Here is a 19639-nt window from a genome sequence, read left to right on the forward strand (position 1 = left end):
TTGTTGGTTAGGCGTTCAAACTCTACCACGGGGGGAAAAGACTACGTGTCGCTTCCTTCGTCTCGCGTATGGCGAAATTACGTGAGAACTACTGCGTTAGTTTACCGAAAATCATTACGCTAGCTGCCGTCTACCGAGTTCTACCCAACCATGTTTCAGTACCAGGCTATCTACGAAGGTAGTAAGTCACACACTAAGTGGTACAATTAGATACAAGGCCGCTAGAAGCAAGTACTGGAGAAGTCTTTGAAATGCTAATGTCTAAGATACAGTGGTAGTTTAAAAAGGGAGGTAGTTTACGAACTGTGTGATTCTCTCTCTCTCTCTCTCTCTCTCTCTCTCTCTCTCTCTCTCGTAAGCGCTCTCACTCAATTAATCGTAATCAATTTCATCTAAACAGCCAAGCAATGGCGTATCTGAATATCGTCCATAATGGTTAAATCACCTAATTGGGTTGTCATCCAATTTCCCCATAACATAACTCGTCAAAGTTATCTCTTAAATATCTCGTTCTTCAATCTCATTTTCTCCATCAAGTGAGGTCCTTTTTAAGGGGCTGACATATACATATTTTTTGGTAAATGTTCTACCATGAACAATTATATTTTAGCCCTCCTCACACCGCTTTTATATATGCCCGTTTTCTCTCACCAGCCACACTTACCTGACAATAGCCTTCAATTTTACGTCGTTTCCACCACTTGTTTTTCAATATATGCAATTTGCCTCTCTCTTTCAACAGCAATATCGCCGAGCTGATGGGACTGGTGTATGGCGAGCCTGGAAGAAATTCATACACTCATAACCCACCTTTCATAAACAACACATGCTTAAAAATGATCCTTAATGAACAACATACTCTTGTTTTTCAATGTACTTAGATTCCCTTTTTATGGAAGTGAACAGAATCGTACCCAATTGTACAGCCTTCCTTACAAGTTTGGTTATAACGACACTTCTTCCTACTGCATCAGCTACAACTCACCACAAACAGTGGTTACAAACCTTGTTTATAACCGCGATTGTGTCACTCTGACGTGATCTATGGTTATAGTTGTACGTGTGACGGTGGTTGGTAAGCGTCTCACCTGGAGGCAGTGCGATCCCGTAGCTCTTCGAGTCTAGGAGGCCGCCCACCTGCGTCAAGTCACACTTGCGTTCCACCACGTACTCAATCGAGGAGGACTCCATCAGGAAGGCGTACATGCCATCAGCTTTCGAGACTCGCTCGACGCCGTCGTCATTGCTCTTGGTGAAGACAGTGGGACGGGCGTTGGACATGGCCGACCACATCCTCTGGTACGTTGGAATGTTGCTGTCCCTGTGCGGGTGTGGAAACATCATCAAACGACCGAATGGATGGTTCAGTGTACGATTGAGTGTTTACCTAGCAGCAGCTATTTGGTTCTCGGTGGAAGGGAAATGCAACGTGGCAACAAGACAAATCTTTCGGGAATTATTTGGTAATTACATTTTAAGTATGGTAGAAATATAATAAGATAATCAAAATATCAAGAGTTGGAACGGTGTTGCTTTGTAGTACAGTAGAAGGTGCAAGACGAGTTAGAGATCAGTTGTGTTTTGACAATGAGTGAGTTGGGTCAGGTCCTGGTGCTGCCGGAGCACACCAAGTCAAGGATTTTTATCGTGGACGGAACTAGTAATTCGGAGTGGAACACACGGGACGCCACAAATGAGGGACTGCAAGGGAGAGAGGGCAAGTTACAAGCGTCCAGACTAAACACCTTCGCTTTAGAGAGTCTGCCAGCCACTTCCTAACAGGGTAAGGTCGATGACTTTGTTGATTATATTCTGGCTGGTGAAGTGGAAAGATCTAGTGGCATCAAGGAAGGTCTTGCGCCTCTCTAGTTTGTCTTATGGGAACGTCTGGGAAGCTGAGGAGGCAGTTGGTAGTAGAGAAGGTCTTTGTGACCAAACTACCGGGGACCTGTGGAACAAGCAGTTGCTTTGTGAACCTAATTTAAATCGAAATTTTCATTGGTAACCAGGGCGATTGATGACCATGGGTCACAGGTCACTAGAGACTGTAGTCTTGTTGACTTCAGTACTGAAGAGAGTTGAGAAGGTACTCAGTCAGCAGGAAATTTTGGGAACGAATAATGATGAAGCAGAGGTGTCTTACTCTGCTCAGGGGAAAAACCCAAGTCTGATTGATTAAGTCATTAAATGTGGTGGACTGTGTTACCCTGAAGCTGTGTAACCGTCTATCTACTTCGTACTAATTCATGATCGCGTTGGGGCCTGACGGTGGGGGTTGGGGACGTACATAGGTGCTGTCGAGATCGGGGAGATCTCTGGCAGGTTGTAACAGAGTGGCTACTGTTAAATCTGAGCCGCTTCGAAGGGAAAGGACGGGGCCTGCTTCTGGGTCGTCATGGGGAACCGCAGAACTAATTAGGGATGGCAGTAGTTAAGGTGGTTGGTACTAGTTAGCCAAATCTGTCGACATGATATAGAGATCATTCTGATTGTGAAGTGGATAGTTTTATGACCTATGATAGTTATAGGAGTTGTTACACGTTTCACGTTCTCTATGTCAGTCGAACACCAGCTCTCACGAACATTTCTCAACAAGCAACTTAACGTACATCTTCAATAAAACAGAGCAAGATTTAAGAATAGTGGAGAAATATTACACCAAAAGAAAAAAATATACGCATAGTGAAACGTCATGACTTTTCTGTACTAGAATTGTATTGAAGGATTTATTCATTGCGTAATGATTAAGCGTATGTTGACTGCGTCTGCCCTCCCCCGCCACACAGACATACCTCCCCAAACCCGTGACCCCGCCAGTGGTAACGGTCGTGCTCCCCAGGGGCGACGCTGCCACACGTCACCTCCTTCTCTTCTCCCCTGCCTGATCTCCCCAATCCCCAATCCTTTCTTCCTCTTATTCCCCTCCCCATACCCCACAACAAACATTCATATACATATGTGGACTTAGCTAAAATGTAGATAAAAGGTCAGATTAAAATTCCGACAACGAAAAGTTGAAAGCTTATCAACCTATAACAGAGAAAATGTTGACTGTATTGAGAGACAGAGTGTAAGTATGAAGAGCGAGAAGAGCAGGTGAAAAGTAGCGTGATGAGAGAGGGGAAATGCAGAGTAAAGAAGGGGAATAAAGAGGAGGAGAGTGGAGGAGGAGGTGGAAAGACATTGGCCACAGCCGAGGTGTACCAGGCAGAGACGTTCCCAAGTACGCCCTAGGCCACACCTCACCCCGTTACCTAGGATGCCGCTTGTTACACTCACGTCTCCCTCACTGACTCACCTGCCTAGATATGCTCCACGTATGTCATTCATGACACTCACGTCTCCCTCACTGACTCACCTGCCTAGATATGCTCCACGTATGTCATTCATGACACTCACGTCTCCCTCACTGACTCACGTGCCTATATATGCTCCACGTATGTCACACAGCCACACACACACACACACCTACCATACACATCACACATGTGTCTGCTCCGTACACCTGACTCTGTTAGCTACAGGTGTGACTGTTCCATATACCTTCTCTCCTTGGCACATATCTGTCTGCCTCTCACACCTGTTCACGGCTACACATGTGTCCCTTAACAATAGAGTACACTGCTGTGCGGTACCTAAGACATCCCTGAAGGGAGAGTACAGTAGCACAATACCTGATGAAGGGAGAGTACAGTAGCACAGTACCTGAAGGGAGAGCATGGTGACTCAGTACCTGAAGAAGGGAGAGCACAGTGGCTCAGTACCTGAAGAAGGGAGAGTATAGTGGCGCAGTACCTGAAGAAGGGAGAGCACAGTGGCTCAGTACCTGAAGAAGGGAGAGTATAGTGGCGCAGTACCTGAAGAAGGGAGAGCACAGTGGCTCAGTACCTGAAGAAGGGAGAGTATAGTGGCGCAGTACCTGAAGAAGGAATAGGTGGATCCGTCTTCCTTGCATCCATACTTGATCTTGGTCTGCTTGGCCAGGTCCTCGGCGCTCTCGATCGGTGAGTCCATCCTCTCCACCGTCAGGAAAGCGGCCAGGTTGGCCGTGTACGAGGAGATCATGATCAGTGTGAAGAACCACCAGATGCCGGCTACGATGCGTGTAGACACGGCCCTAGTGCACGCACAGCCACGCACACACGGTAGGTGGCCACGCACACAAGGCAAGGGGCCATATACACAAGGCAGGGGGCCACGTACACAAGGCAGGAGGACATACACAAGGCAGGGGGCCACGTACACAAGGCAGGTAGCCACGTACACAAGGCAGGAGGCCATATACACAAGGTAGGGGGCCACGTACACAAAGCAGTTAGCCACGTACACAAGGCAGGTGGCCACGTACACAAGGCAGGTGGCCACGTACACAAGGCAGTTAGCCACGTACACAAGGCAGGTACCCACGTACATAAAGCAAGTGGCCACGTACACAAGGCAGATAGCCATGTACACAAGGCAGGTGGCCACGTACACAAGGCAGGTAAGCACGTACACAAGTCAGGTAGCCACGTACACAAAGTAGGTGGAAACATACACAAGACAGGTAGCCGCGTACACAAGGCAGGTAGCCACGTACACAAGGCAGGTGGCCACGTACAGAAGGCAGTTAGCCACATTCACAAGGCAGTTAGCCACGTACACCATGCAGGTAGCCACGTACACAAGGCAGGTAAGCACGTACACAAGGCAGGTAAGCACGTACACAAGTCAGGTAGCGCCACGTACACAAAGTAGGTGGACACGTACACAAGTCAGGTAGCGCCACGTACACAAAGTAGGTGGACACGTACACAAGGCAGGTAGCCACGTACACAAGGCAGGTAAGCACGTACACAAAGCAGGTAAGCACGTACACAAGTCAGGTAGCGCCACGTACACAAAGTAGGTGGCCACGTACACAAGGCAGGTGGCCACGTACACAAGGCAGGTGGACACGTACACAAGGCAGGTAGCCACGTACACAAGGCAGGTGGCCACGTACACAAGGCAGGTGGACACGTACACAAGGCAGGTGGACACGTGCACAAGGCAGGTGGCCACGTACACAAGGCAGGTGGCCACGTACACAAAGTAGGTGGGCCAGGTTCACACGGTAGGTGGCAACGATAACAAAGTGGGGGGGGGGGGGGGGGAGGAGGTGGGGAGGGCGTTTACTCACGGTGGGTGACAACGTACACAAGGCAGGTAGCCACGTACACAAGGAAGTGACGACGTACACAACAGGTGATAATGGCAGGTGAAGAGAAGGGACGAACAGCAGGTTGTGGGACGGACATGGAGAGGATGACGAAGAGGAAAACGGAGGAAGATGAAGAAAACGTTAATATTATGAACATCAGAAAACGTAGCGTTGAGCAAACGACTGTGTCAGTCATCAAGTAATATATAAGAAACTGGCGATGAGACATTGAACTCTGAGTGACGTAAATAATACCAGAAGAACAGAAGAACAATGCTAAAAGCTTGAACACTTCACATTTTGGAGAACAGAGAATTCTATTTAATACGTACATCAGTTTTATGAATAAAGTGTTGTGGGTCCATGTCTGAGTGGTTCGAGTATATATATGTATATATATATATATATATATATATATATATATATATATATATATATATATATATATATATATATATATATATATATATATATATATATAGATAGATAGATAGATAGATAGATAGATAGATAGATAGATAGCTTGAGTTCATTTCTTGTTGCATGAATTCTGAGGGACGATGGTAAGGGGTCATGCGCCTGTTCGTACCGGGGTCACAGACGAGGGTCACCGGCCTTCCCCCGGTGGCTTGAGGGGGTCAGGTGACGTGTGTGTGTGTGTGTGTGTGTGTGTGTGCCAGGCTGGACCAGGCACCAGCACTGCCCCTCCCTCCCTCCCTTGCCACAGCCCAGCTACCGCCGCCACTGACACCCTCCTCACACTACCACCCCCTTCACGTTCCTCCTTCCTTCGTCAGGTGGGTCTTCCTGGGATCGTTGGTATAAACACCCATCCGTGCGAGACTTGGGCCTCACTAAACAGCCGTGTGACACATGTTACTTTCCTTATCCCACGTAACGGAATTTATTCCGTCGTCACAACTTTCGGTAACGTTCGGGATGCTCGTGTCTCCCGCCGTTACAACGCCATAACGAATGTTTATAGTTAAACATAAAAGCCCCTCGACCTCTCAATGGCCATTGGGCCTAAATCCGTCACAAACACGTCATACACAAGTCACTATCATTAAAGAATAAGTGTAAATGTTTAAGCTGAGTCTTCTCGTTTGTTCGAAAATCTTTCGAAACTTATTTACTTTTTTGTCGTTCGTTGAATGAAGTAATTTAGATTGTTTGAGTTAATATTGTTATCTCTGATCCGTAGCTTGCTGGAATGAAATCAAATCAACATCAGAGAACAAGGAATACAAAATGAAATACAAACGTAAAGTTAAAAAATAATTAAGTGTTAGATAGATTTAGATTCGTTTTGTCAATGATGATGAAAATGATGATGATGATGATGATGATGATGACATCATCATAATCCAGGTATCATCTTCACTATACAACTGTGCTGGATCGTTCAAGAAGGCAGTCGTACAATGATATTCAGCCTGGCGTCTGAGGGGGAGGAGGTTCTCCTCCCGCGTCACTTCACGGACAGGCAACACACACGCGTGTTTGTCTTTCGCTTGACAATGACATGAAAAGAAACATGTCTTATGTCGACGCACCATATATCACACACACACACACACACACACACACACACACACACACACACACCTATATATATATATATATATATATATATATATATATATATATATACATAAGAGAAGACGTTGTGGTGTGCGTGGCGGGATGGAGCCGGGGTCAAGTGACGTATTCCCCTGCAGGGCAACAGCACCACGTAGCTCCCCCAGTCTCCCCGGGCTGGGGGGAGCCAGCGTCATCAACACCCCCGCCACGCACGTGTGTGTGTGTGTGTGTGTGTGTGTGTGTACGTCACGTCTTGCACACAGGCGACCGGTGCACTTCCTCATGTACGTCAGCTGGGCGCGACACATGATATGTTTGCGTCCGACCCCACAGCATGTCGAAGCCACCTGTCGCAACCCCGTCTGGCGACCAACCTCATCAGCACAGGTCCACCTGCCTCACCTCACCTGCGACAACCTCACCCATCATCACCAGATCCTACGGGTCATAACTGGGCCCACTTACGTGAGGTGTAGGACTCTATAACCACTCGACTGTGGAGCAAGGGTGGGGACCTGTAGAGGCGCCAATAATATCAGGCGTTGGGATAAAGGTGCGCCAGGCAGTGGTAGGGAATCCCTCCCAGTCAGAAACGTCGAGCTGTTTCTGCTGTCACTCGGTGAAGTATATAAATATATTCTGGCTGCAGTGCGTCGATCAAGTCATGATTCATGAGCGAGTTTTGGCTTAAAACAACGACAGGTCGAGTTTGTGTCGCTTTTTTGTGTCGTTGAGATAATAATTCCCGAATACATATGTATATACTTTTATGTGCTATATCTTTTTGGCTTTAGAAACACACACAAAAAGCTTTTGTTGAAAAGAAATATGCAAGACCTTCTTGAATAAATGTAGGTCAATCATTATGAAGCTTTTAAATTTTATGTATCAATCTCTCTCTCTCTCTCTCTCTCTCTCTCTCTCTCTCTCTCTCTCTCTCTCTCTCTCTCTCTCTCTCTCTCTCTCTCTCTCTCTCTCTCTCTCTCTCTCTCTCTCTCTCTCTCTCTCTCTCTCTCTCTCTCTCTCTCGTCTTCAAGAACGTACAGGTGATGAGAGAGTTCTTCAGCGTTTGAATCCTCGAATTTAACATATCTTAACCTGAAAGAAATTTGTAGATATTTGTGATGTGTGTGATGACCTCAGGCAACACGATGGTTGCCTCAGTTCGACCCTCGTTCACCACAACTCCTGGACACCTGGACCACTCAGACAGGGAAGAATGACGCGTCTTCGTTAGTTCTACTCGAGGAAAAAAAGATTATGTTTTCCTGTAGAAAAATAGAATAGTAATAGTCTGACTTTAGATATGAATTGTTAAAGCTTTTAGCTGTCTTCGAGGATCTGTGCAGAATCAGCAATATGATAATAAGTCCATTTCTTTTTTTAATCAAGTGATGAAATAAACATCATCAGACATATGATATATTCTTAGTAGAGCCTGAGTGTGGCCATGCATCATGCTCCATCATGCACATACAAACAGAAAACAGAACCATGGAAGCTGTTCAACATGCAGGTACAACAAGTTTCATGATCTCTTATTTATGGCGTGGCGGGGGGAAGTGACGTCCCCCCTCAGCTTCTGCAGGTCTGGCTGGCCTCAACTCCTAGTAGGGCTTCCGCCTCCTCCAGGCGCACACCGCCTCCCTTCTCTCTAATAGCAGATACTGTGACACACTCGCTCAGTGCCATCACAAAAAAAACTTAATGGTTGAGGGAACCCTAAGCTTCCATTGAAGAATCTACGCGTGAGGCAATCTACCTTCAGTGAGGTACAGTCTTCTACGTGATTAGGCTACAGGAAAGATCACTGGCACTACGGCAAGAGGTCTACAGATACCACTACAGAAGATGCGACGCCGTCAGAAGCACTTTGCTTTGTTTACTTTTTTTTCAGTTAAAGAGGCAAGATAGTACAGGTGCCATCGTCGACATAGCAGGCTACCGAAGTGTGCTATTGGCTGCTTACAACAACCGGGCGCTCTACCCTCTACTCGCTTTACCCACTCTCTACCGTCATCTATTAGTGAAGGAACCAACTACCCTCCCCCTGCTGGAGCCGAGAGTGGGAGAGGCTTACTTGGGGGCAATATCGGACCCCTGCTGCATAAGGGAACCGATCGTGAACCAGAAGGCATTGCTTAGACTGATGGTGTTCTCGAGCTCATCCGGGTCCTGGATACAAGGGTGAGGATTGTCCCACTCGTTGGGCGCGATCCTGAAACACATCCACACCCACACACGTCAGCAAGGGTTCAGCCAGAGGCCACACAAGACACCAGGAGTTTTGCGTGGGGTTAGGTGTAGGAGGTTCAAGGGGAGGGTGGTCTGTAGGAGGATGAACACTGCTCGGTTGCAGGTCAGGAACCTTCACACGAGGCATCCTGACGGTGGCGAGGTAGAAGAAGCTTGCTAGTTTTAAGGCATCATTAGTGTCACAGTAGGTGAAGGTGTTGAGCTCACTGCTGGTCGTGGCAACACTGATGGGGTCACACAGTGTAAAAAATGATGAAAAAAATAAAGGAGCAAGACAGGGTATGAACATGGTGACACTACACCACGAGGGAGGCAATCTGTTTCCTGAAAACAAAAGCTAAAAAAGAAAAAAAGATAATCATTAATGAACGTAAAAGTAAGGACCTCCAGTGAGGCTATCCACTCGTGACCAATAACCTGCCACCATCACGTGAGTTCCAATCTTGAAATATTTTATGTACGGATTCTGAGGGATCTCATGTGGCGTCTTCAGGAGAGTCGGTTTCGACACGCGAAAAATCAATTCGCAGTTTATGTAAGCTTCTCCGTGCAGGTGGATCTACCACCACACCAGGGAAGGTCCACCAGCAAGTGATGCCTGGGAGACTTGGCAAAAGGTATTCAATATAAAAGTCTGGTCCACAGGGACAAAAATGTAGGTAAATTTTGTTTACCTTTTATTAAGAGAGAGAGAAAACAAGGAGTGTGTTTTCCAGGCTGGTGTGGTAACAAGTGGATAGCCTCAGTTGGTGGTGGTGGTGGTGGTGGTGGCGGTGGTGGTGGTGGTGGTGGTGAGGGTCTTACACCATGATGACAACAAGGTTTGACACCACACTGGCTGGAGAGGGACATCAGATAACCCATCGTCAAGCAGAACGCTCCACACCAGAGCGACACTGGCGCACGGAGACTTCACACACCACTACGGTCAGCAAGACTCGGAAGATACAGAGGATATCTAAGTAACTATAGGAATTTAAGTATCCATAGGTTGGTGCGGGACGCATTCACACACACTCACACACACACACACACACTCACACATACACACACACACACACACACACACACACATCTCGATCTCACAGTCGCCAGCCTTATGTGATCCTAATCGCGACTGCTTTGGAACAGTCACCGCCGGTCTGTGCAAACACCGGGTTGCGTGTGAGACAGATCCAGTCTAGCTCCTTTGCTCAACACAAAAGCGCACACCAAAATAATGCCACACTGGAACGACAGGTAGCAATAGACGAGAGTTAAGAGAGAGAGAGAGAGAGAGAGAGAGAGAGAGAGAGAGAGAGAGAGAGAGAGAGAGAGAGAGAGCTAGCCACAGCCAAGCCACGGTCATCCCTACCTAGGGGCAATATCGGCACCTTGGCAGAGGTAGGTGCCGATCATAAACCACAGGGAATTGACAATGCTGAAGCAGTTCTCCAGCTCCTCAGGTTCTTCTATGCATGGGTACGGGTTGGTCCACTCCTCGGGGGACATTCTGCCGGAGAACCAGCCCACTAAACATCATCATCACCTTCATGTCAGAGAAGCGTTCTCGTGGCCACACCACCACGGCCTGCATGACACGGTCGAGTTACCTGAGCTCTACGTGTCGTATAGGCTTAAGGTATACCTAACACAGCCCTACGTGACACATTAAGCGACACACATCTCTGTATGACACATAACCCTCTCGTGAATCTAAATGACACATTCATACACATGACAGTCTTGGATGACAAGGCTATATATAGGACCCCCTTGCACAAGCTGACACTCCTACATGAACACAATTTACATGACTTACATCGAATGACACTAAAACGACAAACAACCCTGAGGCAAAGCCCTACGTGACACAATTGTACATGACACAATATGACTCACAAGACACAACCTTACACGACACAACACTGCATGACACATTCCTAGATGACAGAGCCTTGAAACACTTCTACGTGACATCCCCGCATGGCACATAAGCACACGACACGTATATACGTACATGGCAACCTACATAACACAGGTCATAGTACAGATGTACATAACTCATTTCTGCATGAGAGTCCTACACAACACAAGGTCCTCATAGTACAGCATGGTATATTTCTATATGCCAGTCCTGCATGACAAATCTGAGCGTGCAAAAGTAGCGTAAATGGGATGGCCTTGATTAGGTAGGGCCTCAACTGCCCGTGCTGTCTCAGCCAACATTGAAAAAAAAATACCTTTCTAAATCACTGACCTGAAGCTGCCAGCCAACAGTGTAGGTGACGCGTTTAACATCCCACGCCAAATATACTTTATTTATATTAAATCAAAAAAAAAAGAAACTGACTTTATTTGAGGACCAAACACTTTAGATTTTAATTTCTTAATTTCTTTGGATTATTTAATTGAGGTTTATTTTTCCCAGGTAGGTTAACACTGATAGGTCAATGCCAGGGAAAGGAGTTTGGTTCTCAATTCTATATCAAAAGAAAACGAGAATTATGATGAATGGTTTTGGGGAAGCCCTGTAAAATAAAAGATTATTAGCAACAATCTATCTAATAATTCAGTTAATGATCAACACAGAACGGGTACATCACGAAGTGATAGACTTAGACATTATGAATTTATATATGTATATACATTTACACAAGCATATCTATCTCTATGGTTGTGTTCTCTGAACCACTTATATAATCTTAGGCAACTTGGCTCACGTGTTAACTAAAGTTCGGGAGAACTACACATGCAGGAGCAGGGGAAGGTGTGCTTCGAGGTAAGAAGGTCTCCGAAGGCGACTTCTAGTTCACCACATTACCTCGAAGTATGCAAACGTCATATATATATATATATATATATATATATATATATATATATATATATATATATATATATATATATATATATATATTGCCAAATTTACTAAGAATATCTTAGAGGACTCGGAGAACAACGCCGAAGAGAAGAAATGCGTTGGTAACAAGAATTTGTACACTTTACTCGTTACACTTCGTGATTTAGAAATGATAAAAAAAAAAAATACAGTACACTAGTTACGCAAGGTATCACACAACGCTGCGCATGTAAGCTTTTGGAAAATGTGAACTAAAACTAGAGAAAAAAAAAAAGAACCAACAAGCGGGTATGTTTTTTATTTTTTATTTTTTCGAACTGACGCCAGGAACGCAAGGGCTACGTTGCGTTTCTCATGGCTAGGAGTCGCTGTAGGGGAGGATTTGGAACGCACAGGGGGCATCCGCGTTGCTCAACTTGTCTGTGAATGTTAAAAGAGAAAAAATTTGGCGGCAGGGCCTTTTCTTATGATTATTAGTTATGCCAATAATCTCTCTAATGAGAGCGGATAATGAGAGAATGCACTTGGCGCAAGGACACACAGCAGAATCCGAAAACCCCAAGCGGTTCTCGCGGACGAATCCTGCCGTTCGTCTGTGTGCAGTTGTGTGGGGGAGGTTGCGCCCCTGTGGCGTATAGGGAGAGGGCAGGGGAAAGGGGAAGGGAGGGAGGTATTTGAGGGTTGAGGGCTAGGGAGAAAAGGGAGGGTAGCACCAGTAGCCATACTTAGGTGCAATATCGGCGCCCTGGCACAGGAATGTGCCAATAATAAACCACATAGAATTGAGGAGCGTAAAGCTGTTTTCTAATTCGTCCGGTTCCTCGATACACGGGTAGGGACAGTCCCACTCGTCCGGGGCCATCCTGTGCGAGAGGTCAGGTCAGTGGTGTCATGACACTGGCGGTGACCTAAGTGTGAGGTGCTTGCACGGGTACTGCATCCTGGTCATGCCACTACTGCTCAGAGGCAGTGTGTAGTGTGTAACAGACCAGGACTACAGTATGATTCAGCACCGTCATATGATCAAAGAAACTTAGAGCCTAAAGACATGATTCGTTATAATTTACTTTGAAAAAGAAATAAATAAATATAACCGTTGCATAACAACATTATTGTTCAAGATAATATTCAAATCTTTGAAATAAAAAGTATTTTAAAAACACCAATCTATATATCCATAACAAAATATTTTTAGAATAAAAAGTATTCTAAAATCATTAAATCATATATCCAAAACACAAGTATCGAAAGAAAATACTATAGTTTTTCCAAGGCCATGCACGCCACCGACATGGCAATGACCTGTGAAAAACAGGACAACAAAACGAAAAAAAGTTTATCATAAAACTATTAACTCCTCTCTGCAAAAGAAAATAATTTAGTATGGCGTTTAAACTTAATAGGAATATATATCAACAGCTTTTCCACATTCATACTCATGTAGTCTTGATATGTAATGTTATGGTGGAATCTATAAAAATATTTCAAAATATGTCAGAGTGTCTTCCATTTATTGATTTATTCTGTAAATCTAGATGTGTGTGTCTCACCTGGCGAGGATAAAGAGAAGGACTGACACGCCCAGATAGGCCGTCGCCATGTAGATCCAGACATCAACAGAAAACGGAGACATGAATGAAAACAGGCTGGGGGATTTCTTCTGTGGTTTCTTATATATGATGCTGATACCTGTCAAAAAAAAAAAAAAAAAATTAAGTGTAATACACATATCTAATATTCTATTTGCCTTTGCAATAACTTATCTTTTTAATCACGAACATCCTCCCTTTAAATTTGAATTCTAACTACGCTTGCGCGAATTTACGTAAACAATTCACAGTATCCAGTTTCACAGTATCGTTAGTGTCACTGACCTAGATTCATGAAAGGCATACTGAAGTCCACAGCTTCTTCACGTTCATAGGTGATGGTGAAGTCCACAATGCCCAGATCAGCTTTCTGCCTCATACAAAAAGGAGGTTATTTAATTCATCTTATTTACATCTTTTTATCTATCATTCTTTTAGCCATTTGTACAGAATTTCTATTATTATTTTTTAGCCATTTGTACAAAATTATCATTTTTTTCTAGCATGTTTAGAAGGATCATGTTAACGTTTACTAACAAGAGATTCAAGTTTAAAAAACGTATAGGAGTTATATTTTGAATTTGAGACATAGAATTAGAGGTTGATCTAGTATGATAAACATCCCCCAAAACACCCCCACAACAAAGTGACCTCAGAGTGACCCGACCACCTTCTAGAACGTACATGGTCAAGTAGTTCCCTCACGATGCCATTCCATTCCCCAGTCTCACGGTCTTTACTGCCGTAGGCCTTGTCAGCCACGAGTTGGAAGGTGTAGTTGAAGCCCCTGATAAGCGATATCTCGTGGATCAAGGTCGATGCAGAAGCCTTCGAAGCGGTCGTTATCTTTCAGATGTTCTGACGTCTCCTTCAGCATTGTGTAGGGTGGCGTCTGTCACAAGACGAGAGTATTATCAAGTCTGTGGTTAGGTTAACTACTCAACTGACCTTGCTGGGGTTAAACGACTCGTTCGCCATCATCTCTCATAGTTATTTTGTACTAATTTGATGCAAGCGCAAGCAAACACTTAGATCCAACGCGCGCACACATACATACACACACTTACTGCTTACATAGCTTAAACTGGGTGTGAAGGTGTGTGTGTGTGTGTGTGTGTGTGTGTGTGTATATATATATATATATATATATATATATATATATATATATATATATATATATATATATATATATATATAGCTAAGAGATGGGGCAACATGAGTGTAAAACTCTCTCCCTGTAACACAAATGCTAATCACACGATAATTACACAGACACACACACACACACACACACACACACACATACTGACCAGGGCGGTGGAGACAATGAGCGTCCTGTTTTGGAGATTCTTCGCTACCTGGTCAATTGTCTCCCTCCATGTCCGGGTGTAGTTGGCGCCCCCAGCCAGCGTCCACGTCCCCACCTGTAAGATCACCCAAGGGTAAGATCCTTACTCAGGATTCAGAGCCGTGCTGTTAGTTTTTGCTACATTGAGGTATTAAATACGAGAGTTGATCACCAGCTTCAATACATATTCCATATCTTCGGTGAGGCGAGCGATAAAAGGGCATGAATAACATGATAGAATTTACGAACATGTATGACCCTATTACCCAAGGATTATATCATCCTCAAGGGGATAGATAACACAAGGTATTGCAATGACGATAACCAGAGCCTTCCCGGGTGTTTTAGGGGGCCCTAGGCTGAGTGTTATGGTCCCCTTTACCCTTCAAACTCCCCGCTAAATCGCGAACCCTATAGGGGGCTCTTAGGGGTAATGTTCATGGACATTTCGAAACTATAGGGCGTCTGGGACAGTGTTTCCTGCTTCCTGAAGTCTGCTATGCCATGGCTAAAGGCTTAAGGGTTTCCTTAACGGTTTGGGACATACGCTCTGAGCGTATAAAGCGTATAGGGCCAGCTCTGACGATAAACTACTGTTGTTGTTAGCCCTGAGATTGTCTCTAGTATTGATGGTGTTAGTAATGGTACCGCTGAGTGAGTGGTTAGTCTGCTGGGTTGAATGACCTGTTAAGAAGCTCATTAGACCTGCAAACTTCCCACCTGATCTATATGTTCTTTTGTGTGTGTCTGCGTGAACTACATTGCTACTTGTGTTGTTGCTACTGATGCTTCTACTGAATTGGGCTCCCTACCATCTACCGCCCCACCAGGAGCATCTAGGTCGTCGCCCCATACCTTCTGCAGCGTCTCCTTCACCTCCATCTCCAGGATGTCCAGCTGGAAGTCCGACCTGAACCCGTCCGCGTCGAATTTGATGAGCCCCGTGAGGCCGTACACCTGGACCTGGTCCCGGGTGTAGTTCCTGGAGGGAGGGTAGCCCCCGCTCTGCCTCGAGCTGTACTGTGGAGGAACGGAGGAGGTCTGTTAGAGAGAGAGAGAGAGAGAGAGAGAGAGAGAGAAGTCTTTGGCCTTGCCCTTGGGAATTAAACCAAAGGCCAGGTCGTCAAACTCAGGGGTCGTATCGTCGTACTTGATATATGAACCGTCGTGCTCAAGGGGCATACCGTCGTGCTTAAGGGTCGTACCGTCGTGCTGAAGGGTCGTACCGTCGTGCTCAAGGGTCGTACCATTGTGCTCAAGGGTCGTACCGTCGTGCTCAAGGGTTGTCCCGTCGTGCTCAAGGGCCTTACTGTCGTGCTTAAGGGCCTTACCGTCGTGCTCAAGGGTCGTACCATCGTGCTCAAGGGTCGTACCGTCGTGCTCAAGTGTCGTACTGTCACGCTCAAGGGTCGTACCATCGTGCTCAATGGTCTTACCGTCGTGCTCAAGGGCCTTACCGTCGTGCTCAAAGGTCATAACGTCGTGCTTAAGGGTCGTGCGTCGTGCTGAAGGGCTATACTGTTGTGCTCAAGGAGTTACTCGACCAGTTGCCATAAGACTTACCCACTTCATGAAGTTGATGAGGGAGTTGCCATGGCGCCACGTCTTGTCGCCCTCGCAGTAGAGCTTGTCGATGTCGATCTCCTGGGAGATGTCAAGGTCCTCCAGGGCCTTGGCGAAGAGCGTCACAGCGTCGTACATGAGCGCCGCTTCCGTCTGCCCAGAAGAGACGAGATCTGTGGGTCTTGAGCGACCACACCTCCACCACACATCCATCCAACCAGACCACCGTCACCGCCACTCCTCCTCCTCCACCACCCAGACTACCGTCATGCTACTCCACCTCCTCCACCCAGACTACCGTCACGCCACTCCTCCTCCTCCACCCAGACTACCGCCACGCCACTCCTCTTCCACCCAGACCACCGTCACGCCACTCCACCTCCACCCAGACTACCGTCAAACCACTCCACCTCCACCCAGACCACCGTCACGCCACTCCACCTCCACCCACACTACCACCACTCTACAACGCCACACCACAACCACTCACTGTAAACTCTCGCACCTCACACGACCTCCCACTCTACCACACCACTCCACCACCACCCACCTAAACTACCATCATCACTACCCTCCTACCCACAACTAACCCCATAACCCCCGTTATACCACCCTTGAACCCCCAGAGAAAGAGAGAGCGGGAAGGATAGGAACAGTACCGTGACCAGCTTGGGGTGTGGGGAGGGCGTCCGGCCGAACCGTAGCTCTCCCATCATCCATTCCTCCGCCACCTGCTTCATGGCGGGCGTCCGCGGATCGACTAGTTGGATGCCTGTGATGTTCGTCCCACTGTACCGGAAGTCCTCCAGGTCCACCATGTTGAAGTCCTGCAGGAGAAGCAGGAGTGAGGGTGGGTTGTTGTGGTGGGGGAGAAAAAAAAATATATCCTTCACCGTTTCTGGTGAAGTTCTGAAGCGAACACGAACGAACCCTACTGAACACAAGAACCTCTAAAGAGACAGATATTTACTCGTTTAGCAGAACGTCAATTCCTTACCAGTTTTATCCTGTCTTAATATCTATGTCTTCAATGACTCCTCTGGAACTCTGGATGATCTATGGTTGTGGAGTCTTATCCAGTAATTATGTCTCTAGATCCTTGTAATCATTACCACTGGAATCGTTCTCAGTTCAAGTGCATCATCATATTCTATGAGAAATTTTCTCCTATTTACTCCTACTTAAACCCATAGGAAGGATGATATTAATGTATTCTATGTCCTGCAAGTGATAGAAAGCTCATCTTTTTTGACTGATGAAAGAAAAAGGAGAAGGATTTTGATATGGGGATAGGCTTTCTCTCTTTCATCTACTGTTCCCACAAACTCAGAAAACAATGAGGAGGCGGACGACTAGTGCCTCACACACTCTCACAATCCTTGGTGGGAAGCAGTGTTTGGAGTGAGTGCTAGTTGACCTACTCCTCTACCCTGCCACCACCACCACCCATGAGCTGTACAGTAGGTGTTTGTGAAGAGGTCAGTGGATAGTTTGGGAGACCACAGTACTGATACAGACAGTGATCAGACGTGGCGCTCGACGGGGAAGTCATCGTATGTAGCACTCAACAGGAAAACAGTGACTACTATCTTACCGACCACAGGGAAAGTTTATCAAAGCTAGTAATCAACATGGATGACAAAGTGTCGGAATTCGTGAGACTGACCAATAAAGTGACACGTTCGTGGAGACACTGACCAGAGACGTTATGAAGTAGTTATGGTACTCTCGCATCAGACCAATCTGTGCAGCCTGGCGCAGTACGGGGTAGATCTTCTCCTGGGCCACGTCTAGGACGATGCGAGTCTCCTGCAACCGACGGATCTCCTTCAGGAGCGGCCTGGTGGGTAAAGTCATAGAAAGAGGCAGCCATCATGTAAACAAAGACATCATGATAACCTCCGTGGTTCTTCCGACCAGGATGAGCTACAGATAACACCAGAAAACACAAACATTTACATTTTTCAAGACATTATCATAATATCATGTGTTGTGGTGAGGGTTTAGCCTGGGGAGGAGTGAGGACACCGTGTTTATCTCCCTCCGGTTCTCGAGACAAAAGCTTCGGTACGGCTTCGATCAGCAGGGTGCCTGATTCGAAGCCGTAACGAGCTCTCGAGGTCTCTGCCTGTCGTGACGGTGTTGGTAGTCTGTGTGTGTGTGTGTGTGTGTGTGGACGGACACTTGGCCGACGAACCTTACCTGTAGTCGTCCCCTTCGTTCAGCTGACGGACGGTGAACGTCCACGTCTTCTCCTTCAGGAGCGTCTGGAGACGCACAAGGCCTTCATTACTGTCGTAGAGGATCACGAAGCTCTTCCAATTGAGTCTCATCAGAATGTCGTGGTAGGCCTGCCAGGGAGAAGCAACAGGTGTGGAACTTTAAAAGTATTATGGTGATGGTTGGTGCTTCCCTTAAATGTGATAAGGACTTTAGGTATTGTGGTGATGGTTGGTGCTTCCCTTGAATGTGATAAGGACTTTAGGTCCCTTAAATGTGATAAGGACTTTAGGTATTGTGGTGATGGATGGTGCTTCCCTTAAATGTGATAAAGACTTTAAGGTATTGTGGTGATGGTTGGTGCTTCCCTTAAATGTGATAAAGACTTTAGGTATTATGGTGATGGTTGGTGCTTCCCTTAAATGTGATAAGGACTTAAACTATTACTTCTACTACTGTTACTACCATTACTGCCACTGTGGGCACTCACCTGGCTAAGGGAAGGTGGGTATGGGTAGAGGTTGATGGAGTACTCATCTCGGGTCAATTTGTAATCCCAGCGGGTCTCAATGTGCGGCACTTCCATAGCGTCACACATCGCTTGGATGTGGTTCGCTGTGTTTTCGTTCTGGGGACCGAAGATTGCCGCCACACCCGAGCGCAGGAGCGCACACACTGCCGAAGGAAGGAAGGGAGGTTAAGGTCAAGGTCAAGGGGTCATTATTATCTCCAGGTTGGTTACACGGTGTAACGAGTGGTTAGGCTACTAGTTGACGATAGGTGGTTACACCAGGGATGCTACAAGTACGTTGTTACTGCTGGTTGGGCCAATACTGTGGTATAGAGGTACCTTAGCCCAGTGAGGGGAGACCAGTGCTTAGTGAGTGTATCCGGGGATAGCGAGGGCATTAAGCGCATTCAGGGATAATGTGAGTGTCCTAAGCGCATCTAAGGAGATTGAGCGCATTAAGGGTATCCAGGGAGATTGAGCGTACTAGGCACATCCAGTGATAGTGTGTGGACTAAGCGTACCAAGGGAGGTTGAGCGCATTAAGTGC

General features: G+C 46.4%; 1 protein-coding gene across 1 annotated transcript in view; it reads right to left on the reverse strand.

Moving 5' to 3' along the window:
* LOC139753218 (glutamate receptor ionotropic, kainate 2-like) overlaps positions 1-19639 on the reverse strand; it is a 52427-nt gene that overhangs the window by 8592 nt on the left and 24196 nt on the right. Inside the window, 15 exon segments of the mRNA XM_071669438.1 lie at positions 665-780; positions 1089-1321; positions 3920-4117; positions 8847-8984; positions 13412-13550; positions 13736-13820; positions 14135-14263; positions 14265-14342; positions 14761-14874; positions 15654-15818; positions 16362-16514; positions 17021-17188; positions 18060-18201; positions 18564-18712; positions 19072-19256. Of these exon segments, the coding sequence (XP_071525539.1) occupies positions 665-780; positions 1089-1321; positions 3920-4117; positions 8847-8984; positions 13412-13550; positions 13736-13820; positions 14135-14263; positions 14265-14342; positions 14761-14874; positions 15654-15818; positions 16362-16514; positions 17021-17188; positions 18060-18201; positions 18564-18712; positions 19072-19256 (2192 nt within the window).

The sequence above is a fragment of the Panulirus ornatus genome, chromosome 14, assembly GCF_036320965.1.
Source record: "Panulirus ornatus isolate Po-2019 chromosome 14, ASM3632096v1, whole genome shotgun sequence".
Lineage (NCBI taxonomy): Eukaryota > Metazoa > Arthropoda > Malacostraca > Decapoda > Palinuridae > Panulirus > Panulirus ornatus.